This window comes from Lutra lutra, chromosome 4 (genome assembly GCF_902655055.1).
Source record: "Lutra lutra chromosome 4, mLutLut1.2, whole genome shotgun sequence".
In the NCBI taxonomy this organism is placed as follows: Eukaryota; Metazoa; Chordata; class Mammalia; order Carnivora; family Mustelidae; genus Lutra; species Lutra lutra.
The window spans coordinates 183,822,627-183,847,923 of NC_062281.1; the positions used below are offsets into that span (position 1 = coordinate 183,822,627).

Consider the following 25,297-nt stretch of genomic DNA (forward strand, 5'->3'; position numbering starts at 1 on the left):
AAACTCCTCCTCAGGGAGGAGTCAAGACTATTTTTGATGGATTATGCATATGGATGCTGAAGTCATAAAAAAAGGTACAGGAGGGGAGGCAGTTAGGTCATGAGAGCAAAAAGGAGGGGTGGTGGCAGGTGGAAAATATTACAGCATGAACCTCAAGAGGGGTTGGGTTTTTGGAAAGAGGAGGGAAGGAGAAACAATACTAAAAATATTTATGGTCCTTGTCTGCCTATCCACAGCCCCTGGTGGGCAGCCACGTGTAATGCCCACAGTCCCCACGTGCATGGCCATGGTTGACTAGTCACAGGTAGGGTCCAACCTGTGGGGACCCAATTTGTGGACCAGCCGGGGACCTGTCCAATGAGCTGTTATCATTAAAACAGGAGATGGGGCCATTGGATTCTGTTGCGATTTGAAGTAGGGAACACAATAATCTGAAGTAGGAAACAAAAATAATTTGCCAGTTAATAGAGTGAGCTGATGCAGAAAAAGAGGGGGCAGGATGGACCCAAAGCAGGCTGAAATGTTGAGGGAATCGTGCTACGAACAAGCTGACGATGCAGGACTGCAAAGAAGGAACGGAGCAGGTGCATCCAAAGCAGCAGAAATGGGGCGGCGGGAGAGCGATGTTGCAGCCTGTTCCCGCACCCTCTTCCATGATATAACTTAACTTTCAAAACAGGGAACTTAACTTTTCGAGCAGAGAAGCAACGGGATCAGACCTAGGGTTATGTATATGGGCTTTGGCTGGCTTTGAACTCATTAGTTAAGTGATCTCGAGCAAATGACTTAACCTCTGTGTGCCTCAGTTCCCTCACCTGTGAAATGGGACTAATAGCACTGACCTCACAAGGTGGCAGTGAGGACCAGATGAGACTATACAGATAATGCATTTTGAACAGCAAGGTTCCCTGTCAATCTTATTTTCTACAAATAAAAAGTTCAAGGGTTCTTTCTTTCCCAAATCTTTCCCTCATGCCTTGATCCCCCGCCTTCTAGGAGGGATACCACGTTCTCTTGGTGAGACCTCCCAGGTCACGCCTTCTCCGTCTCCTTGCTGGTTCCTCTTTACCACCTTGACCTCTTCTCCTAAGAACTCACCTAGATGTCTTGTACTCTTAAGTACCTTAAAATGTCATTTATTAGCTGACAGTTCTCATAGCAACTCCAACTTCTTCTGATTACTTACATTTCCATTCGCATCTCCAATAGGCATCCCAGACAGAGACCTTGCCCCGAAATGACTCTTACACTCCCCGACCAAAACCAAACCAAACGAAATCCTGCCTCTCCTACAATCTTCCACAGACCGGTAAATGGCAAATCCTTCCAGTGCTGATCAAGCCAAACCTCTTAGCATCATCCCTGACTCCTTCCTTCTTCTCATGCCCACCATCAAGCCAACGGCAAATATCCAGAATGGGATCTTCCCTTGCCACCTCTGTGGCTACTATCCTCGTGTAAGCTGTGTCCACTCTGCTGTGTGGCTTTCAGTGTACCTCTTTCTACTTCTGTTTTGAGGATTAAATGAACTACTATCTGTAAAGTGCTTAACAGTGTTCATCGCATAGGAAGCCCCATTTAAGTGCTTTTTAAATAAATAATAGATGCCTTAAATAGCTTTCTACTGGCCCTAGCCCCCTACAGTCCATTCGGGACACAGCAGCCTCCTGATCCTTTTCCAACCTAGGCCCCATCCTGTCCTTGCTGGGCGCTTCTCTGACCTCAGCTTCCACCAGTTTTCTCCTGCTCAATCTGGGCCAGCCACCTTGGACTTCTCGGTCCATGAACACACCAGGGACTGCCCCCATTGGGTCTGTGCCCTTGCTGGTTCTTGTGCCTCCCTCTGATCAGATGGTCCTTTCTAAATTAGCCCGCCCTGGGGCCCCACTTCCCTAATAGGCCTGGCAATTCCCCCACCCTGAGTCTCCTCCACATCTCTAATCACCACCTGACACTATGTTTACTTCATAGCTGATGGTATCCCCTCCAACTGTTCAAGCTCTGCAAAGGCATGCACTGGGACTGTCAAGTTTGCCGCTCTATCCTTAGAGCCCAAACAGTGCTCAGTACACAGCAGGTGCTCAATAAATGCTTATCAAGGGGCGCCTGGGTGGCTCAGTGGGTTAAGCCGCTGCCTTCGGCTCAGGTCATGATCTCAGGGTCCTGGGATCGAGTCCCACATCGGGCTCTCTGCTCAGCAGGAGGCCTGCTTCCCTCTCTCTCTCTCTCTGCCTGCCTCTCCGTCTACTTGTGGTCTCTCTCTGTCAAATAAATAAATAAAATCTTTAAAAAAAAAATAAAAAAATAAATGCTTATCAAGTGCGAGAATTCCTAAGTGGCACTCCCTTCTCTGAATTCCCATAACACAAGCCTTAAACACTCATTTGAATCCATTTTTATGCCACTGGCAGCTTTTGACTACGAGGTCCCCGAGGAAGGGGGCCTAGGACACAGCCTGGTGTGTGGTCGTAATTCCACCATTTGTGCAACCCTTTACAGTTTACAATCCCCTCACGGGTGACCTGATTTGATTCTCAGGAGAGTGAGCAAGCCAGGCAAGGCAGGTTATTATCAGCAAGGCTAGAATCCCGGTTCTCCTGCCTTCTAGACCAAGCTCAACGGCTATTTGTTGAATGGAGAGAGAGTGAGAGAGGAGAAATGGGGGGGAAAAAAGGACTTTGAGTCACTCTGTGGAGTGAGGCAGCCCCACTGGGCAAATGGGCTGGTTCTCTGTAACACATCTCGCAAACGCCTAGGATTTATTGATGCAGATTTCTAATCTCTACCTGTGTGGTCCACACAGCTATCCTGCAGCAGGTAGCAGAAGATGCTCTGGGGGCATCTTCCTGTCTCCTGCACCTCTGCTTTCTTTCGGTGCCTCCAACAAGGCCTGGTATAGAGCGGGTGCTCAGTGGGTGGTGCGGCCCGAGACTCCTTTAGAGATCAGGCTCAGGTGCAGAGACTTGCTTCCGGGCCCCCCCACCTAGCAAGCAGCAGCGCCGGGACCCCACCTCGGGTTCGGGCGGCCTCGGTCTCCGGGATGGGTCCGCCCCGCGGCAGCTCTAGTTCCGGATCCGCGCGGGAAAGCGCGTGCACCGGGCGGGGCGGGGAGGGCGGGCAGGGCCCGACACCTCCCAGCCCGAGCGCCTTCCTGGTCCCCGCCCAGGAGATCCGCGCGCACGGTCCCCCACCCACCCGCGCCTCTGCAGCCCCAGGGCCGGAGGTGGGGCGTGGGTGCGGGCGGAAGCCCCCGTCCCCGCCCAGTCCTCGAGTCCCCGGCCGGCCCGCCCACCCCGCCAGCCGCCGGGCCCCGCCCCGCCCCGGTCACAAGCCCCGCCCCGCACTTCCCCCTTCGGCGCTCCTCCCCCCGCGCCGCGCTCCATACTTGGCGATCGCCGCGGCCCTGCGCGCTCATTGGCCGAGAGCCGGCTGCGTGGGGGCGGGCCCGGGCCCGGCCGGGGCGGGGAAGGAAGGTGGCGGCGGCCCGGCGCGGGGGGAGGGGGGCGCTGACCCGGATGTTCACTCCTGGGCACCCGGGGAAGTGGAAGCGCCGGGCCCTACTGCGGGGGGGAGAGCCACAGACGCCGGGACCGGGACCGCCGCCGCCGCCACCATGGTAAAGGCCCGACGTCACTCTCTCCCAGGCCCGGGGGCCCCGCCGGAGCTCGAGTCTCCCCTGCCCCCGCCGTCCCCCCACAGCCCCTGGCCCGAACAGGGTGGGTCCCCCGGGTGGGGGAGGGGCGGGGTCCCGGACCCAGGTGGACACCGTCGCTGCCGGCTCAGGAGGGGGCTGCCTGCACGAGCACCTGGGCTGGGCAGCGACCCTGCCTCCCTCTCCCAGCCCCCGCCCTTGGCTCAAGCTGGAGTCCCACTCTCCGCCTCTCGGTCAGGCGGGTCTCCCCCATAGCCCAGGCTAGACCCTCCTGGACCCGTGATCCAGGCCGGGCACCCCTCTCCGGTGACCCAGGGTTGGTCTCCCTTCCTCTTTCCCACGGCCTGGGCTGGTCCCCTTTGCCCGTCCCCGCCGCCGGGGTAGGCCGTCGTTTCTCCCTCCCGTGGCCCAGACTGGGCTCCCCTCCCTGTGGTTCGGGTTAGGCCTGTCTCTTCTCCATGGTTTATGTCTGGACCCCAGTCAACCCCTTCTCCAGTGGCCGCAAGTCTCGATTTGTTTCCCCCGCTCTTCCGTGGCTTCAGCTTAAATCTTCTCTTCCCTCCTTGGCCTTAGTCTGGACCTCCCCCTCCTCCGCCCGCGGCCCTCGCCTAGACGTTAACCCCCGCCATCCCTTCCCCGGACTTCTCACCGCTCTTAGCGTAGCCTGCGTCAGCCCCGCTATCCTAGGTCCCGGGGTTTACCTTCCTTCCGGGGCCTTGGTCCCTGCCCTGCCCCGACCCAGATAGTTCCTCCCCTCTGCCCGGGGAGGACCTTTACCGCCTCTAGGCAGCGATGGGAGCTCTCCTGCCCGCGGGGGGCGGGTGGTGGTCCCGGGGCTGTGCCTTCACAGGTGGAGGGTTGCCTCCTTCTGGGGAGGCCGCCGGCAGCGAGCTTGCGAGGGAAGGGCGGGCACCTGTGTGCCCTGAAGGCAGGAAGGCAGCGCCGCGCTCTGCGGGCCCTTTTCCGTGGCCACTGCCTCCTTGCCAAGGGTGCACTGCCTGCGGGATGCCGTGCCCGGGCCTGAATCGCAGCCGAGGGATGAGGGTGGGGGGAGCCGACAGGACAGGAATGAACGCACAATCGCCCTTGTGAGGCTGCAGCCCTTGGTGGGGGGGCTCTGGGCCGCGAGGCCAACATACGGCCTGGACACGATGCACCCCAGCAGACGCAGCCTCCCTTTCCCCCTGAACTGTCAGCTCGTGAGGGTTGGAACTGCTGATTATGGAGGTACCTCGGATCAGGTGAGCGGGACTCGGAGAAGGACAGAGCTGGAGAGAGAGCGAACCAGCTACTTCCACTCGTGGTGTTTGTTTTGATAATGAGCGAGGTGCTCTGGGGCTCTGTGACTGGCTTGAGATTTCACCGTCGCCTCCACCAGTGAGCCTGCCCTGCCTCCACTTTGCAGCCTTCTGTGGGGCAGGCTCACCACCGGGATTGGAAGGGCCAGAGGGCTTCTGCCTTACATGGTCAAGGAACCTTTGGAGATGGGCAGACAGAGCTCAGGCCATCCACCTGCTCTTCCTGCCCAGTGCTGGCAGGGGCTTGCATGTGAACTTTGGGCCCCAAAGTGTTTTGAGGATCTCAGTTTCTTGTTTAATGAAGTGATGTGGCTGCTGAACCAGGATGACTAATTAAGAGTGGCTAAGTTTTTTCTTGCTGCCTTCCTGTATATTGATTAAAATTGTGGCTTATTGAATCCTATTTTAATAGCCTTTTTTTTTTTTTTAATTTTATTTATTTGTCAGAGAGAGAGGAGAGCGAGCGAGCACAGGCAGACAGAATGGCAGGCAGAGGCAGAGGGAGAAGCAGGCTCCCCACCAAGCAAGGAGCCCGATGTGGGACTCGATCCCAGGACGCTGGGATCATGACCTGAGCCGAAGGCAGCTGCCCAACCAACTGAGCCACCCAGGCGTCCCTTAATAGCCATTTTTAATGCTGTTGGACTTCTCCAATGTTTATGTTGCCCAAAGGTGGCCCCACCCCAGGCGTGGGTGGGGAAGTACTCCAGGACAGGTTTGGGTGAGGACGGTGAAAGTGGAGTGAGGTTTTATAAATTTGCTGTCAGGTCCGAAGCCAGGGAATGTGGATCCAGCGGCCAGGTAGGGCTACTTAGGGCAGCATATCTGGCAGGGAGGGGGCATCTTGGCTTAGCCCCGATTCTCCCAAGGTAATTGGAAATGCCCATCATGATCCAGGAGGAGCACAGTGACATGGGATGCTTCTTACGAGACCTGTATTGGGGTTTTATTTGGACAGTCTGAAAACTGTGGAAGGGATGGAGGAAAAGGGCAAACGTTTCTTGAGAACTGCTGGGTGCCTGGTCCTGTGCCGAGCAATCGACCTGTATGAGCCTCTTGAACCCACACAGAGCCCTTGGAGGTAGTGGCTGTCCTCGTTCTACAGGTGAAGCTGCCGCAGCTCGGGCTGTGGAGTGACTTAACTCAGGGTGTTGCTCCGTTGCTGAAAGCAGGCCCAGCAGGCTCTAACCTCCATCCTCCCCATTGTCCCAGGCTACTTCTGTGGCAGGAGATAGAAAGGACACTGTTTAGAAAACAGAATAATGGGATACTCAGGGATGGCAAGGGAGGACCAGCGTTTACTGACTCTTGCTTGTGTTCTGGGTCCTTTACATAAGAGACCTCTCCTAGCAGTGTGGTAGTCCGATGGTGGTGCGGGCATATCTGGCCCCAGGCCAGGGTGTGAGGTCTTCGAGGGCAGGGGGGTTTCTTTTGTGCTTTCCATGCCTGCACCGCTGAGGCCTGGAACATCACCTGGCTCTGAAGGAAGAGTGCTCTTTCAGGTTGTGTCTAAATCCATGAACTCAGGCGCTTGGATTTTCATGCTCCTTCTCTCAGTAACTCGTTCTTAGTATCCTCCAGGCTTAGAAGTAATTTCTGACTGCGTATTGTCAAATTGATCCCTTACACAGACACTCTAATAATCCAGGCTAGACAGTTGGGTGAGGACACGAGTGGTGATGGGGTGTTGTGTAATAGGTAAATGAATTAAGGCCACTGCGTTTTTTATTTTCAGTAGATTTGATGGTAGAGAAAACAGCTAGCTCTCTATTAGCCATGGAGGGAAATAGCAGTTTGAGAATCTAAAAGTGCATTGGACTTTGGAGTGAATTCCATGACTTGTTGGCGTCAGTTAAGTGCACAGGCAGAGATGTATTTGCATGCATTCCCTTAGCGGGAACAGTCCTATTGCTGTAAGCTCTTTTTACGGTTTCAGAGCACTTTTCCTTACACAGCTGTAGCTTCTAACTCGGGAGTGATTGTTCTGACTTACCAGTTCTGATTCCAGGGCCCGCTGGTGAGGCTGCAGCAGTGAAAGGACAGACAGGCCCCCTCAGGAGTTGTCCCTGCGGCTCGCCCGCAGGAGCTGATGAAGCCTGTCACATTGCTACAAGGTGAAACAATGTAGCTGACGCTGATGTGTCTTGGCTGGGCTCCTGGTATGGCCCCAGACCCCACACTATATACAGCCGTGTTCATTCAAACCCATCTGTCCTCCTTGGTGGAAGGCGTGCAGAGGGTAGCCAATAGTCAATAGCTTGAGATTGAGCGGATAAATCAGAGTTTGAAAGCAGATATTCCTATTTATAACTTGGAAGTCCAGTGCTGCTTTTACATTCCGTGGGGGAGACCAGAGGACAGGTGACGAACAGCCCCGGGAGATGGGAGCGGGGCTAAGTACATAGACTGGAGACGCCGGCGTCCCAGGCTGGGAAATGCTTGCCAGTAGGCAAACACAGAGGCGCCTCGGGGCACCTGAAGCTACAGGACAGCGTTAATTCTGTGTATAGTAAGTGCCTTTTCTGCACAGCTTTATGTGTTGAGGAGGCACTGATGAGCAAGACACGGGTCCATCCCTCACAGCTTACATTCTGGGGGTGGGGGAATGTCACTTTACCTAAAATTGAAGAGGGAAGATCCTTGTTTGATACGAGGGCAAGCCATTTGCGTGAGACCTGGCAGATTTAAGAGAAAGTGGGGGCTTGTGCCTGGTTTCGCTCCCAGAGTGTGTGTCTGGGAGTGTGTCTGTTCTTCCTGCTGCTGTAACCGTGGAAGCAGATTGCCCGGCACACACACACACACACACACACACACACCCGTTGGTTCCTCTGTACCCCAGCAGCCCTCCTGCCTGGAAGTGTGACCTTGTGTCGCCGCGGAAGTCCTGCCCTTCTGACCTGCGTAGCGGCCATTGATGGAGGAGCTCCTGATCCAGAAACTTGGCTCACATGATACCTACCCCGGTTTACTTACATGGAACCTAAAGCTTGAGAGGTTGAGCGACCCGTGAGAGTGGTGTGCCTGGGCCTCGGAGCTGGGTCCCTCTGACTCCGGTGCTGGAGCTCACTGTGTCTCGGAAGCTGGGAGCAGAAGGGCCCGTAGCTCTCGCAGCGGATCCCGGCAGTGCGAGCGGGGAGTACAAGGCCAGAGGCTGCAGACGTTCGGACCGGCTGCGGCAATGCCATTTCTAAACCTAAGCTTTCAGAGAGTCGTGTTGCAGCTTGAGGAGGTGGTGGTGCATGTTTTTAGGGCACCAGCCATGTGCGTGAGCTGTGCTGGGGGCTTTAGCCCCCTGCATCCGGGCCTCAGCCCCTCCAGGACAGCTCAGCCTTTGGAGGGAGGCAGCACAGGATAAGCAGTTAGGACCAGGAGTCCGACTGCCTTGGGATGAGAACAGGACCTCCTCATAAGGCTTGTTTTGAGGATTAAATGAGACAGTAGGCCTCAGGTCCTTCCAGCAGCATCGGGCACGTAATTACATACATGCTCACTGTTACTATTCTCGTCACCATATTACAGATGACGTTCGAAAGGGTACGTGGTGAGGCCCTCCGTGGCTGTGAAGTGAAGGAACTGGGTTTTCTGAGCCCAGAGATAGACCCCTGTTCGCCGCTCCTGATTGCCTGCTGGCGTTCACTTGGCTATGGGCTGTGTCTTGAAGAGCTTCTCTAATAGAGCCTGAGGCTCTACTTCCCCTGCCAAAAAGGCTCCCTGTGCACAGGACACGGCGTGTTGTCACAGCCTGATGCTGTCTGTCTGCAGTTTGGATGCCTTGTCTGTGCCTGGTGGAGGCCCTTGTGAGTCCTTGCCCTCTTTCCCGGACTGGGGACAGAGCACGTGAGCTCCGGGCAGCAGGGCCCTTGTCTGCCTGGTTCCCACTAACCTCCCCACACCTTGCACTGGTCGCCGGGGCTTGTGGGTGCTTCGTCATCGCCGAGTGAAGGTGTGGAGAGAGCTGAGACCAGTTGCCCTTTGCTGCCTGCTCCGCGGAACGTGGGCTTTGGCGTTGGGCGCGTGTGGGTTGGAGTCCTGTGTCTGCCACTCTGCATGTGATCTGAAGTGGGGGTTCTCCTCTCTCGACTTCAGTTTCTTGATCTGTAGCATGAGGATAACATTTTATAGGGCTACTGGGAGAAAGATAGGAAAAATTGTAAGCACTTAATCCAATGCTTGGCACACAGCAGTTGGTAGCTATGATTATTCTCTGTCTTATTCTGCATATGGGAGAGTAAGGGGCACCAATACAAGCCATAATCCCTGTCCTCTAATTAAGAAAGGGACACAGGATACATCCAAGAAGTTGAGTGCAGCAGGACACAGTATAGAAAAGGCTTAAATAGCATGGGGAACTTGTCTGCTTGGCCTGCGTTCCACTTCCTCCAGGAAGCCCTGCAGACCACTTAAGCCCACAGGCAGTGGGTGGGGGCTGGGTGTGAAGTCCAAGCAGAAGGCTGGGGTGCAGTCAAGGAGAGGCCATTCTAGGTACTGCCTGGGACCAAAGCAAAGTTCAGGGGTATGGTCAGCCTTGTGCGTTTGGAGACCAGCCACAGAGTGGACAGAGCGGGTGCCTCAGTCCCAGGAGCGTGTTGGGGAGCGCTGGAGCTGCTAAGCTCAGGAGTTTGCATTCGATCCGGGACAGTGTGGATTCAGCTAAGCATGTGGCGGGGCAGGTAGAAATTGGAGGAGGCTGGCAGAGTTGTGGTATTTTAGGAAGCGTCATCAGGCTGTGGTGTGCACAGAGGCCCCAGGAGGTGAGAGATGGGTTGGAGGCATCCGCCAGTACCAGCCTGCGGGGTTAGGAGGGTCCCAGGCCCTGTGAGGCCATGGGTGTGAAAAGGAACACATGGTTGAAAAAGATAAAGTTAGGAAAGCAGAGTGAAATGCTGTGATTTACCACCTCTGGGGCTGAGGGGCCGCTTTTGCCCCCCCCCCTCCCCCCCCCCAGCTCCCCCACCCCAGCTCTCTGGTTAGGTGACTCCTAACGTCCCCACCCACCCTCTTCTGATAGGGTGCTTTATCATTGATCCAACTGCTATTTCTGGTCAATTTAAATCCTAGATAGTCGAGTCTGCAAAGCCTTGATATCCTTTTAACATCGGAGCAGGGATTTTAGTGGTTAGCCCAGCTATCCGTCTGTGTCTGCGGGTGGCTCCCAGTTCTGCAGGCTTCCTGGCCTTAGGCTCAGGGCAAACGACCGCCTAAGACAGCCAGTCTGCAGAGGGTGAGGGCCCGGTGAGGGCCCTGCATGGTGGCCCGAATAAGTAGCAGGAGCTGGTTTTTATTGACGCTTTTTAATACGCAAAGCAGCCCTGTGAGGCGGGTTCTCATCTCACCCTCATTACGCAGGCACAGGCCAGTGAGAACCCAGGCCAGCCTGGGCAGTCTGACCCTGGAGCCCGAGCTCTGGACCTTTGGCGCTGCTGCCTATAGGTTTTTTTCCCCATCCAGCCATTCATTCATTCCATGGATGCTCACGGAGCCACCAGACAGACCTAGTAGAGTATGAGTCTTACATGGAGGAGGTGGATGGACGCAGGGAAATCTTAGAGTCTGACAGCCTGGGGCCCAGGTGCAGACCCAGCTGGGTGAAGTCGAAGTCCACAACAGAAGGGCTTGAGCTTAAGGGAGCCACTTGCTTTCCCTTCTCTCTTCTCCCTCCTGGTCACATCCCAGCAGCATCTGGAGACTTATGGAAGGGAGCCTTCCTCTGCAACTTTCCTAGTGATAAGTCTCCAGTCCAGTAGCCCTGTTTCTTCCAAGACAGCAGCCCCAGTGGCTCCCATCAACCTGTCCCAGGGTGGGGTGAGCTTGTGTGTGGCAAGTGTAGATGGTGCCTGGCACTCTCTAAGTGCAGCCGGAGTGTTGGCCGGACCTGCTTATTTGCGAATATGGACGCTTGCTAGGTGGTGGCCCACCGAACCTCCCAGCCAGCCTGGAAGGCAGTGTAGCTCCCCTGTTCTGCTGAGAGCCCAAGAAGTCCCCTGCTAAAGGCTGGCATCTTGAGGGCTTGCGGTCTGGTGTTTTCTGGCCATGCGGGCCCGCAGTTGCCCCGGCTCAGTCCCTCAATGTCCCCACCCACCGCAGAAGGCTTCCTGCTCAGAGTTTGTTAATATTATCTGGGCTTACTGTTTCAGAGGTTTCTCTGAGATTCAGGCAGAAGATTCATTCATCATTTACCCTGGGATCATGACCCGAGCCGAAGGCAGAGGCTTTAACCCACTGAGCCACCCAGGCGCCCCCCAAGTTAAATATTTTTAATTTAAAATTTAAGGTTGTGAAAAGATGCTTTTGCATGTACTTTCTGCTGGGCTAAGTAACAAGCAGCCTCCTGGGGGAATTGTGTGTTTTCTGGTGGTACCAAATGCCCTCGTCCTTATCCGTAGCCGTGATCAGTGGATGGAGGGTTTGGGGTTGGCTCGCTATATCTGATGTTGCTACACAAGGTTCTCCGTGGTAAGGCTTTGGCCCTGAAGGGGTATGTCTGATTTCACAGGGATGGGCTACGTAACGAGTTGGTTTTTTTTTGCTAAGAAACTGAAAGGGGGAGCTTTTATCCGCCACACCTCCTGTGAAAAACCCGATTTTAGCCACTGTGTCCATTGAAGGGGCAACTCTTAAATTTCTCTCTGTCTCATCTCCGGCTTTGATTTTTTTTTTTTTTTTAAGATTTTATTTTTATGTACTCTCTGTACCCAACCTGGGGCTTGAAATTACAACCCCGAGATCTGGAGTCGCATGCTCCACCGACTGATCTGGCTTTGTTTTTGTCAGTCCTTTTCTTTGCTGAACACAGCCTGTCTGCTCACCAACTGTCCCTCTCCCCGCCCCCACCTTGTAGTCACTGGGGCTGGATGGCACCACTGGGGGGCGCACACCCCTCCGCAGCAGGGCCCGAACTGGACCCTTTTCCGTGCTTTGCTCTTGGAGAATGTCCAGGGCAGACTGTGTTTGCTTCCTTGCCTACCCCCTCCTGCCAGCTGGGGACCGCTGGTCGTCCTGAGATTTGAGTCCCCTGACTTGGTCTTCAAGAGTGCCCTTGTGCAGCGGGAATTGCAGGTGCCCGAGTTAGCAGTCTTCGTCCCTTACGTTATTGTTTCCTCCTGGGTTCTCCATGGGTCTGGAAGGGGCCTTCCTTCTCCCACTGTTTCTGCTGAATGCAGTCACGACCTTTAATTCCCTCAACCCAACCCTATGATGGTGGTTTCCTCATTACACAGAGGAGGGAACTGAAGCTCAGAGAGGTTGAGGAGCTTGCCGAAAGGCCCCCAGCTGGTTAGCATCCCCCTGCCGGCCGGTCCCTCTCAGAAGTGCCTGCTTCCCGAATTCTGCTACCCCTCCTGTCCTGCGCGGATTCACCAGGATGCTTATTTTAAAGATGAGGAAGCAGAGGTCGAGAGGTTCACCTGCACGTCCAGCCGTGGTGGCTGAAGTCTGGGTTTAGACTGTAGAAGGTTTTGTTGGATCAGGCTGTTACAATGAAAGTGGTTGGATCTTTCTGAGCTGTGGCCTGTTTTTGCAAAGGGTGATATGTCTTAGCCGGCCATCAGAAGGGTCGCGTCTTGGTATTTTGGGTAGGGCGGTGGTTCTTTGTGCATATCCCAGTGATGGTGACAGCCTCCCACTGACAACTGTTGGTTGAACAGAACCTTGCAGGACCCCCTTGGCATTTTCCTGGGAAGCTCCAGCCCAGTCCGGGGTGCCACACGTGGTGGCGGGTTGCAGGGCCTCTGAGGGAAAAGTATAGCCGCCCATTTCCAAGGTCATTTGACCTTGAGCAGCATCAATTGGTGACGCTCACAAAGACCCTCACAAAGTGCACCCTCAGAGTGTGAATGTCATCGCGGTGTCCTGCTGTTCCTGGCACATGGGCCATTGCTCAGTAGGGTTTGTTGAATGAATGAATGTCTGTTAGGCCTTTAGTAAATGTGAGTGCCCCTCCCGCTTCCAAGTGTGAGACTTTCTGGCTGGGCGGAGTTGGTGTCAGTGTCACTTTAGGTAGAGGTGACAAGAATGGAAGGAGCTGGGCAAGGCCTGCCTCCAGGATGGGGTCAGGGCACCCTTCAGCTCTTCAGGCTGCCCTGGCGTTGAAGGTTTCTGGAGGCGCTGGCGGTGGTGGGATCAGGGCTTGGTGAGAGCGGTAGTCCTAGAGGCTCTGCCCTTCGCTGGTGGCTCTGCACGTGGTGCGCACCCAGCACTTGGTGCAGAGTCACGGGACTGGCCTGAGTTCCCGAGTGATCGCAGGCAGTCGGGGTCCCGCAAAGGGGTGGTGAAGGGCCAGGCTGGGAGCCCGAGTTCACATTCAAGCCTGCAGACTTGGGTGGCTTCCTTCTCCCTTCCTCAGTTTCCTTGTTGTGAAATTAATACATGTGAAGCTAGATGTGGTGATGTTATTGTTATTAAGTCAGTAACGAGATGGTGGTGTTATCAGAGACGGGAGTCTTCACATGCTGTTGGAGTCGGAAGAGACCTCGAGGTGGAAACTCCCTTTGCTTGGTGTTGGAAGGAATTTAGACTTTGTGTCGTGGCTTATCTCACAGGGAAGTGGTCCTTCTCCCGTAGCTCAGGGGAAACTCCTGTCGGTTGCGGGCCTTGCCCTGCTGCACCTGGCTATCCCCGGACACGTGGCTGAAAGGGCGCTTTGGTTCCAGGTTATAATAAGAGTCCCTCTTCTGGAAAATGGCTCGAGTGGCCAACCCTGAAGTGCCAGTCACATTTGGTATCCAGGCCTTGAGGGGAGCAGGGCGTGGTGCTAATCAGTGATGCCTGTCTTCCTACCCCCCAGTACCCCTGTACCTGAGCCATTTTTGTCCCTGCTGGCGACGGCAGGGGTCCGTAGGTGCGCCCAGCTTCTGCTAACCAGAGCTGCATTTGTGAGCTCGCTGTCACAGACGGGCGCGACTTCACTGCCTCAGGGGGGAGTGTTCTGAGGGCATGTGTGGGTTTGAAGGTAGAGTGTTGGGGTTTAGGGAGAAAGGAGGCAAAAATAAAAGAAAATGGGCAGAGAAAACACTTGTTGGAAGGCAGCCTGTTAAGGTATAGTGGAAGGAGACTCCTGGATCTGATTTCTTCTGTGGGTGCCCATGAACTGTATGAGCTTGAACTAGTCACTTCATCTCTCTGAGCCTCAGCTTCCTGATCTGAAAAATGGACACACTAGCCGCCTCTTCACCAGCAGCTAGAGGGTTAAATAAGAACAGCGTGCATGAAGTGCTGTGGCTCAGGCCTCCTATGTGGGCATTTAATACAGGTTCATTACTATCTGTAGGAACTTCATCATTCATCGTGTAAATTACACCATACCGTGGGGAAGAGAATTGAGTTGAATCTAAAAATCCCTGTATTGGGGCGCCTGGGTGGCTCAGTGGGTTAAGGCCTCTGTCTTCGGCTCGGGTCATGATCCCGGGGTCCTGGGATCGAGCCCCACATCCGGCTCTCTGCTTGGCTGGGAGCCTGCTTCTCTCTCTCTCTCTCTCTCTCTGCCTGCTTGTGATCTCTGTCTGTCAAATAAATAAAATCTTTAAAAAAATTAAAAAAAAATCCCTGTATTGAGGAATACCATCATCTAAAAAGCAGGTGTAGGGGCACCTGGGTGGCTCAGTGGGTTAAAGCCTCTGCCTTGGGCTCAGGTCATGGTCTCAGGGTCCTGGGATTGAGTCCTGCATCGGGCTCTCTGCTCAGCAGGGAGCCTGCTTCCTCCTCTCTCTCTGCCTGCCTCTCTGCCTACTTGTGATCTCTGTCAAATAAATAAACAAAATCTTCCAAAAAAATTTAAAAAATAAAAATAAAAAGCAGATGTAATGATCACACTGAGGGGAAGCCCTGATTTTCTGGCTTCCAGGGGCTGTGCTCTTAGACTGGGCAGCCCTCCGCACATCAGCCTGGAGGATTTATCACGCAGGGGTCTTGCACTGGGCCAGTCCGTGTGCTGAGCGCTATGGATACCGTAGTCATCTAATCATGTAATCTATACTATAGCCCCATTTTGATCGTGGCCCCCCAAAACATTTTGCAGATGTGGAAATGGGGGCCTAAGAAGTTAAGAGGTGTCTTGTACAAGGTCACACAGCTAGTAAGGAGCAGAGGTGGCCTTTAAAGTCTGTCTTCTGGGGTGCCTGGGTGGCTCAGTCATTAAGCATCTGCCTTCGGCTCAGGTCATGATCCCAGATTCCTGGGATTGAGTCCCACATCGGGCTCCCTGCTCAGCTTCAGAGTCTGCTTCTCCCTCTGCCATACGTGAGTGCATGCACTCTTTTTCTCTTTCAAAAAATAAATAAGGATCTTTTAAAGAAAACAAAAACCAAAACCCTCCCATCTTCTGATTCCTGGTTCCAGTTGTCAGTACTCAGGGAAGGCTGGTCTGAGGATGAGGTTTTTATGTACAGAGGAAAGTATGTTGATGGTTCTAACCAGTGTTCTTCAGTGCTTTTGTACCTTTTGCAGCTCAAAGCAGACTGTGTGTTAGATGGCTGCCTCTGGTTCTGTTTTGATGACTTGAAGCGCATCTTAAGATGCTGTAAGAATGAGGGGCGCCTGGGTGGCTCAGTCAGCTAAGCGTCTGCCTGTGGCTCAGGTCATGATCCCGTGGTCCTATGGTTGAGCCCTGTGTTGGACTCAGCGGGGAGTCTGCTTCTTCCTCTCCCTCTGCCCCTCCTGCTGCTCATGCTCTCTTTCTCTCAAATAAATAAAATCTTAAAAAAAAAAAAAGATGCTAAGGAATGAACTTGCAGTGGTTGTGGTTCTTCATTTAAAAGGGAGCCTTGTCTCCTCCAGAGTAACTGCTAACGTGTAGTCACGGTTTGGAATCACTCTTGAGACCCTGAGCACCCTGTAGTCTTTCTTTCTGCTTGCCCTTTCTCCTCTGTTGTGTGCACATCCAGGTGGACTGAAATCATGGAGTGTGGCGTTATAATAGCTGTTACATCTACGTGACCACGCTAGCATTTGAATTCAGGACCGATGTACTCCATGCCCTCGCTGGGTTACACCTGCCGCGAGGGCCAGAGACGAGCAGAGACACTGTAGTCGTCTGCCTACCTACAGAACCAGTGGAATTAGTCCAACCCCAAGAGGTAAAACCAATTGAAGATACTGGAAGAGATTCTTTTTTTTTTTTTTTAAGATTTTATTTATTTATTTGACAGAGATCACAAGTAGGCAGAGAGAGGGGGGGAAGCAGGCTTCCTGCTCAGCAGAGAGCCGGATGCGGGGTTCGATCCCAGGACCCTGAGATCATGACCTGAGCTGAAGGCAGAGGCTGTAACCCACTGAGCCACCCCGGCGCCCCTCTGGAAGAGATTCTTGACAAGCAGAGAGCTGACAGTGCTAAGCTGTGGGTATTGGCACCTGTCTGCATCGTGGGTAGGGTCTCTGTAGTCTCCGCTCGTGGAAGCCTCTATTCCTTTTCGTCTTATTAGCATGAGGTGATATGCCTGGAAAATGGGTCCCGTCTTCATGTTTTCTTAATGACCTTGATTTCTTCGTTCTTCCTTTAAATCACTTCCTCCTGAATGGATTATCCAGCTGTTACGTAGAATTCCCTTGTCCTTTTGCCTATCGATAAAAACACTAGGGGCACCTGGGTGTCTCAGTGGGTTAAGCCGCTGCCTTCGGCTCAGGTCATGATCTCAGGGTCCTGGGATCGAGTCCCGCATCGGGCTCTCTGCTCGGCAGGGAGCCTGCTTCCCCCGCCCCTCTCTCTGCCTACTTGTGATCTCTCTCTGTCAAATAAATAAATGAAATCTTTTAAATAAATAAATAAATAAATAAATAAATAAAACTGCAAGGCTTTCTCCTCTCTTGGTCACAGCCTGTGTGGTTTCTGAGCTTGCTGAATTCCAGATGGAGGGCACGCAGGGGCATCCTGGGAATTTTCGCCAGGATCCTGCTTTTATTTTGATTCCACAGTATCTGTCTGGTACATATTGATTTTTGGGGAGGCATTTCTTGAAATAACAAGTGCGAAATGGTTGCCATGGTCCCCAGGGAAAGGCCCTCCCATCATGTGACTAATTGGCAGAACGTGGACACACAAATAGAGTGTTGGACCTCCATATGATGAGCTCAGAGTGCCTTGTGAGCCATTGAGTTAACTGATAAAATCCCAGGAATTGAATTCTGTAACATGCTGGAATCTGTCAGGAAAGGGAAGAAACAATTTCCAAGCCTCAGATGATGGGCTGTGTGTTGGAACAAGTACAAGCAGATTCTAAGTCAGCTGAAGCATTCTGCAGGCCCTCAGAGTCAGAAAGGAAGGTACTAGCATCTGTCGCTACCTACTTTACTTAGCACTTAACATGCATTATCCTCTTTAGTGCCCAGATTTCTCCTAAGCATGGTATCCTGTGAATTTAGGACTTTATGTAAATCATAATTACGGAGATTTAGAGACGTGATGTAAATTGCTAGTAAATGACAGAGCCAGATTTGAACCTGACTGTCTTGACTTGAAAGCCGTTGCATGTAACCTCCGCCATCGTGGAATTTTGCTGCGCACACAGGGCTCGAGGCTTGTCCAGATCCTACAGAAAATCACTAGTGCAGTTGGGATGAGAGTCCTGTTTTCTGCTGCAAAAACTTCAGTGCGTTTGGAAACTCATCTTTGAACATGCTTTTCCAGTGATGTGTGCAAAGATGCACACTTTCCAACGTGACATAGCTTTGTGGCAGTAGGGTCGACCAGCCCACAAAGCTCGCGCCCTTAGTTAAAGAAGAAATCTAGGGACAGGTCTGGACTGAAACCAGGGTCCCTTTGATTTTAGCTCCTGCTTTGTTGCTGTGTCTGTAAGGGACCGTGATTGTAGCAGCCAGGCTCTGGGGAAAGCGGCTGTCCCCCAGTCGGTTGAAAAATGGCAGTAGAGCAGCATCATGGTATATAATATCAACCTAAAACCAGCCGTTACAATGTGATGTCGGGACACCTGGGGGCTCAGTGGTTGGGTGTCTGACCCTGGATCTCAGGTCAGGTCTTGTTCTCTAGGTCGTGGGTTCGGGCACCACGTTGGGCTCCGTATTGGGTATGGAGCCTCCTTAAAAAAAAAAAAAGGAAAAGGAAAGGAAAAAGTGATAGTGTTGAGTAAAGCAAAGCACTGAATCGGTCTATTCTGTCGTAGCTCTCTAGGATGTTCACGTTAGAATTACCTACCTGCTTGGGGCTGTTAGGATTCAGTCAGTGACCGGTTTGCAGGCCCACTACTGTGTCTGTCCATTGCAGTGGATATTGACTCTTTACCTGGATACACACACACACAGATGTACGTTTTCCCCTCCTTAGAGTCACTTCCTTACACTATGTCCTCAGCAGTGGGTTGTGGGGCGAGGAGGATAAGCGTTTTTCTCCCCACACGTCCTTCCAGTCCCTTCACCCTCCCAGGTGCTGTCCTGACAGCCTCTAGCTCCAGGCTGCCCTCCCGGCCCTTGGAGCTGACCCGGCCTCCCTGCCTCGCCAGCTTCCATTCCTCAGCCTGGCTTCCTTTTCTGGCCAAGAGGAGAGAGATGCTTGCCTTCCCACAGAAATGTCCTGTCTAGGGTTAGCCTCCTTGGATTTTGCCACGTCTGTCTCCATAGTAGATGTTAATTCATTTTTCTTTAAATTGCTTATTTTTTTTTAACCTGAAGTTATTTAGGAGGGAAACTGTGTCATTACCATAAGTGGAAAACCAGACCCGATGCCTCAAGTAGAAAGTATACATGGAATTAGACTCCTCTGACTTCTCATGTAAGAGATGCTTATCTGTGGACCACTTAAAATTGATGGTGGCCATAGTCTGGCTGCCTTCCGCCTCTGCCTTCCTCCCTTCCGGTGTCCATCTGGCTTACCCTTTGGGGACTGGCTCTGCTGCTTATGGCCACCAAGCCTTCTCTGACTACTCCAGCCCTCTACATCCTGTCTGTGTATCCATCCATCTGTGCAGAAGCTTAACAACGGTCTCTGCTCTCCTTGGAGGTAGGCGTCATTAAGGTCCCTTCCGTATCTATGTGGGGACAATTCAGAGAAGGGGACACCATCTGTCAGAAGAACCTCTTGGTGGAAGATAATCACTGTAAGGGGGTGTGTGCGGGTGCAGCAAAGAGGGTGTCTGGCACAGGGGGGAGCACTGCAGGGGTCCCAGGGAGAGGCTTTTGCTGGAATCGAGATGAAAGGACTGATTTGCCAGGAGGACAAATGGTGGGGACGCGGTTGGCAGAGAGAACAGTGTGTGCGGGAGAGCGTGGCATGTCAGAGGAACTGGCAGTGATTTAGTTGTTGGAGCCAAAAGGGTAGGGGTGGGAGGGTCACTCGTTAAGGGGCCTCTGATTTCACCCATGTCCATTTCTGTGCCCTCCCCATACCCTGACCTGACCTCTACAATGTGACCTTGCCCCATGAGGTTTACCAGTAGTCTTCACGTCTTGAGTAGTGGTGGTTCATTGCCCATCCACCTCCCCCATCATTATTTGCTGAGTGCCCCCTGTGCTCTATGCCAAGTCCTGGGGCACTTGGCCAAATGAGAGGGGGACCCTGTTTTCAAGAGCTCACAGCCTGGGGTGGGGAGACACATGGCCATCTAGTTGGACATGAACACCAATGGCAGGGGCCTTGGGAAGCTTCCTGACCCCGGTCAGGGATCCCTCTGGAATGTGACAGGATTATTTTCTAAAGTTCTTAGTGTTTTTCCTTTTATTATAAAAGTACTGTGTTCATCATAGAAAAGTTGGGAAATACAGAAAGGAAGGGGAAAGTGGCCTCCCGGCAGCTCCGGGTAGCCTTTGGTGTTTCACTTCAGTGTCTTTGTCTCTGCACAGTTTTTAAAGGGTTCTCATGGATTGCCTTCATACTTCTGTGGTTTTTATATGTCATGCTGCTTTTCACAATAATTTTCTTGTTATAAAAAGGTCAGTAACGTTTTAGATGAATATTTCACCTGGGTCAGACTGTCATTTGCTTAACTGTCCCTCCCCCTGTTGTTGGATAAGTAGGGGTTAATTTTTCTTAATGTTGAGCTGCAGGGAGGGTCTTCCTACAGGGCTTTTTTTGGTCCTCCTTATCTGTTTATTACATGCTATGACTTTGTTCCTGTAGCTTTGTCTGGGATGTGAACTCCTTCTTGCCTTGGGAGTATGAGCTCACCCTTCACATGTGATTGGGTTCTGAGGTGTGAACTCTCTCCCTTCACATATGATTGTGTCTTGAGGTGTGAGCTCTCTCCCCACCCCTGTGATTGTTTCCTAAGGTATGAACTCCCTCCCTTCGCATGTAATTGTGTCCTGAGGTGTGAACTCTCCCTTCACATGTGATTGGTCCTGAGATGTGAACTCTCTCCTTTCACATGTGATTGTGTCCTGAGGTATAAGCTCTCTCCCTGCCTATGTGCTTGTGTCCTGAGGTATGAGCTGTCTTCCTACCTACATATGTACAGTCACCACGATAAGTGAATTAGCAAATCCTGAGCCACTGCTCCTAGGAGAGATGCAGGCTACAGTCCGTGGGATCCGCTGGTCACAACATTTTTGTCATCCAATTATTGCATAACCAGAAGGACAAATGCTGCGTGGTATCACTTAAATGTGGAATCTTTAAACAGCTCAGAGTGAAACTTAAGAGAGTTGAACAGTGGTTGCCTGGGGCTGGGGCAGAGCAGAAGTAGAGTTTGGCGAAAGGGCACAAACTTTCAGCCACGAGAGGAATGAGGTGTGAGGATCTACTGTTTTCTGTGTGTTTCTGGTTAAGGGCACCTTTTGATAGGGTTGGTTCTTTCACGTTGCGGTCCTGCCCCGTCTGGACGAGGCCCCTCCAGCACACGCACGTGCTCTGTAGCACACTCGGCCTTGTGTTTAGGAACGCTGGACAGAAGCAGGCTTGGGCGCCATTTTCCGACCGCAGACCCAGCAGAGAGGCGTGTGGGAAAGGGGGCGCTGAGGGGACCACGGTGCAACAGCTGAGTCCAGGAGCAGAGCGCTGCCTTGATCCGCCGCCGATGGCGCGCGTCGGGCAGTTCAGAGTCGTCCTTCTGCGCGTGACTGGGGGGGGCCGCCAGTGTCGACTGGGGGGTTACAAATAACATTTTAGGGAGCAGGTGAATTTGCAGACGTGGAATCTGCAGATCGCAAGAACCAGCTGTGCACACAAGGTGCCGAGCAGGTGTAGTACGTGGCCACGTCGTGTCTGCCTGGCAACATGGAGGTAGTCACAGTGATGACGATTGATTTTTTTTTTTTTTTTTTTTTTTAAATTCATTTAACCAGCTTGTAGTACACGATTAGTTTCAGATGTAGTGTTCAGTGACTCATCAGTTGCGTGTAACACCCAGTGCTGGTCACACCGCATGCCCTTCTCCTTGCCCATCCCCCAGTTACCCATCCCCTCACCCCCCTCCTCTCCAGCCACCCTCAGGTTGTTTCCTGGAATCCAGAGTCTCTCATGGTTTGTCTCCCTCTCTGATTTCTTCCCTTCAGTTTTCCCTCCCTTCTGCTACGAGCTTCTGCGCTGTGTATTATATCCCACATGAATGAGACCATAGAATAAAGTGATGATGTTTTAAAAACAGGATTTTAGGGTTGCCTAGGTGGTGCAGTTTCGGCTCAGGTCATGATCTCAGGGACATGAGATTGAGCCCTGCACTGGGCTCCGAGCTCAGTACGGTGTCGGCTGGGATTCCCTCTCCCTGTCCCTCTGCCCCTCCCCACTGCACTCAGGCACGCACTGTCGCTGTGTCTAAAATGAGAAAAATAAAATATAAGATTATAATAGAATTCTTCCACAAATTTTGAATTGTTGTTGTTGTTGTTGTTGGGAGGGGAGTCGTGGGGGAAGCAAACCCCCTCCAAGAATTAGAGAGCTGGTTTCCTAGTAATGAGTGACTCTCAGAGTCCGAGAACACTTGAGCGGCTCGTTGGGGGTTCTGCCTTTCAGAGCGAGTCTGACTCCAGTGTGATCATAATACCCTTTGTGTCCCTGGGGATTTTATTTATTTATCTATCTATCTATTTATTTTTAAAAAGATTTTATTTATTTGATAGAGATCACAACTAGAGAGAGAGAGAAGGGGAAGCAGGCTCCCCGCTGAGCAGAGAGCCCGATGCAGGACTCTATCTCAGGACTCTGAGATCACGACTTGAGCCGAAGGCAGGGGCTTAACCCACTGAGCCACCCAGGCGCCCCTCCTTGGGGATTTTAGATGAGTGGCCCACTCCTAGGGCCTTGAGGGGTGGGTCGGTGCGACTCTGGAGAGCCTTGCTGCCCCGGTGTCTTCCAGCCACACATCCAGCCTCCAGCCTCCCGCGCTGGCGTGGAAGAGGGGGGGAGCATAATGAGGTATTTTGTGAACCCCAATTATACTTTAAACCAGAACAGCCCTGGGCTCTTAGCAACTGGGAGGCTCTGAGGGGGACTTCCGGCCCACGCCCAGGAGTTTAATGGAGCCAGGCAGCAGAAAAGAAAGGAGAATCTGATTGTGACATCTGCATCCCTGAGGCAAGAGACCGGGATTGAACACTCTCGGCTCAAGTATCAGGGGCGGGCGGGTGAGGCTACCTTGGCAGCCGTGTTGGGGCAGGAGGACTGTCAGCTCGGGCTGGGAGAGCTTGGGAGTGGGGAGTGTGGGGCATGGACGCCCTCGCGGCCAGCAGTCACTCCCTTTGTAGGGCTGAGCTACCCCGGGGCTCCACACCTCTGTTCCTCTCACTCTTTCACGTTTTCCTCTGGGTTCTTGCTTCGGCTGCTGCCAGGATGAGCCCAGGGTCGTGTCGGTTGGGTGTCCCTACTTGGCCATCTGCCAGCACGCAGTACCATATTTCTGTGCTACCTTGATCATTATTTATTTAATATTTTTCTTTAAATTGGCTCGAGCCTAACACCTCAGTCTACTTTCGCCTCTTTCTAAGCAGAAACATCTGTAAGATCACGTTTGAGGTGCTATTTACATTTTTTCTGTATGTGTTATAAATCGGTGAGCACAGGACCCCATTCGTCTGTACCCCTCTAAAACCTCTCTCAGACCCCAGGGATCTGCAGAGCACGTGGGAAATGGTGCAGGGGCAGAGGGCACCGTTCCAGGACGGTGGAGCCCTGAGTACAGGCCTCGTCTTGGCCCCTGATGGGCTGTGAGGGTCCCTCCAGGCTTAAGAAATCCAGGCTGTGCCTTCTAGTGGTACCTCTCGTCTCCCAACTGCTCAGACCGGGGCTCAGGATTCTGACCTGGACCTGTCATTCATTTACTCAGAGAAGTAGAGATTTAAGATTACTGCAGCTCAGGAACATTTGTCTTCCCTTGTGCTTCTCATTTTTATTTCGGTTTCAGCCCTCATGGTTTGTTAACCAAGGAAGTGACTTGGTCTGGTGCAAAAAATAAGGCCTTGGGGCCTGGCAGCATCCTGAACCCCTTCCATCCTTCTGGCCTCCCTCTCGAACATGGGAGTGGGTGGCCCCCATGGCAGGCTTGTCACACTGAGGAGGAGGCCAGTAGCGCAGATCTCTGTGGTGTGTGTCGTGCTGCGTGGTCACTGTCACCTCTGGCCCAGGAACAGAGTTGTTCTCGGACACAGATGTCAAGGCCGGTTCCTGGAGCCAGACAGCCTGGGTTTCTGTCCTTGCCCCTCCATGCTGTCGCTGGCCTTGGGGCTATTAACGAGTGACACGAGTCAGGTGAGTAGCAGCACCTGGGGTACAGTAAGCGCTCAGTAAATGGTCATCATTGTTTTTCTACTAGCACAGTGGCTGGGGGGCCGGGACAGGCACTGCTGACATGTGTGGGGAGAGGAGATGATGATTTTCTAAGTTTGACTCTCCACTCCCCTGCCCCTTTAAGGTTTCGTGCCTGTAGCTCACCAACAGGAACCCGTTCTTGGAACCAGCCATGGGTCGATCACCCTGCCCCAGCAGAGCCAGTGCCCAGAGCTCTCCTTTGAGTCCGATGTTGAAAGAGTTGTAACTCAGCTTTGGAACGGCAATACAATTTCAAGATTAAAAATAAAAATCCTTGGGTATGGTACTGTGTAATGAACAGTCTCCCTCCTGTCCTTGCCCTCATGGGCCCATCTCCCCCAGCCTGCCTCTCCTTCCCCAAGTCCAGGATCCCACACTGGTAATATTTCCAAGTCTCTTTGTTTGGTTGCATTTATCAAGGCATTATTTCCATGCACTGAAACTCACCAGTTTGAAGTGTACAGTTTAATGAGTTTTGGTAATAGTAATGGAGCCACCACCGCAGTTAAGTTGTAGGATAGTTTCCTCCGCCTAAAAAGTCGCCTGTGCCCCTTTGCCTCTCTCCTATTGTCCCTACCCCATCCCTGGACAACCACTGGTCTGTTTTGTCACACTGGTTTTGTCTTTTCTGTAAATTCATAGAATAGAATCACCATACATTGTCTTTTTTTTTTTTTTTTTAAGATTTTATTTATTGGGGGCGCCTGGGTGGCTCAGTTGGTTAAGTGTCTACCTTCAGCTCAGGTTATGATCTCAGGGTCCTGGGATCGAGCCCCAAGTCAGGCTCCCTTCTGGGTGGGGAGCCTGCTTCTCTGTCTCCCTCTGCTCACTCACTCTTGTGTGCATTCTCTCTCTCAAAACCCTTTTTTTTAAAGGCCTTAAAAATATTTATTTATTTGACAGATAGATAGCACAAGCAGGGGGAGCAGCAGGGAGAGGGAGAGGGAGAAGCAGGCTCCCCACAGAGCAGGGAGCCTGATGGAGAACTCAATCCCAGGACCCTGAGATCATGACCTGAGCTGAAGGCAGACGCTTAACCCACTGGGCTACCCAGGCGCCCCAGTACATTGTCTTTTGCATTTGACTTCTTTCACTTAGCAGGATTGTTTGAGATCCGCCCGCGTTGTTGCGCGTGTTGAGATTTTGTTCCTTTTTCTTGCTGGGTAAGATTCTGTCGTATTCCACGGTGCGGGCATATCGTTGTTTGTCCATTTACCAGTCCCTGAACATCAGAGTTGCTTCCAGGTTTTGGATGTTATGAATGATTCTGCTGTAAATCTTCATGGGTAAGTTTTTGTGTAGACGTGTTTCTTTTTCTTTTTTTTTTTTTTTAAAGATTTTGTTTATTTATTTGACAGATCACAAGTAGGCAGAGAGTCAGGCAGAGAGAGAGGAAGGGAAGCAGGCTCCCCGCCGAGCAGAGAGCCCGATGCAGGGCTCCATCCCAGGACCCCGAGACCACGACCTGAGCCGAAGGCAGCGGCTTAACCCACTGAGCCACCCAGGCGCCCCAGTAGACGTGTTTCTTTTCTTAACTCATTTCTTTAGGCGTTAACACACAAATACAAGTCAGTTCTTTACCTCTCCCTGTTTATAAGTATAAAGGGTGGAGTGTTATTAAAATGTTCCTACACTCTGGTTTATGTTTGTTTTTGTTTTAAAAGGGCC

The 25,297-nt window shown here is 52.5% G+C and overlaps 1 protein-coding gene across 3 annotated transcripts in view; it reads left to right on the top strand.

Moving 5' to 3' along the window:
• Positions 1–3,153: 3,153 nt before the first annotated feature.
• CAPZB (capping actin protein of muscle Z-line subunit beta) overlaps positions 3,154–25,297 on the top strand; it is a 128,796-nt gene continuing 106,652 nt past the window's right edge. Inside the window, exon 1 of one of the 3 annotated variants that reach the window (XM_047728511.1) lies at positions 3,154–3,616. In XM_047728511.1, coding sequence (XP_047584467.1) covers positions 3,614–3,616 — 3 coding nt within the window. In that variant the 5' untranslated portion in view covers positions 3,154–3,613. Of the gene's footprint in view, positions 3,617–4,766; positions 4,894–25,297 lie in introns of those variants that run through there. The other 2 variants (XM_047728512.1, XM_047728514.1) reach the window with 2 other exon arrangements.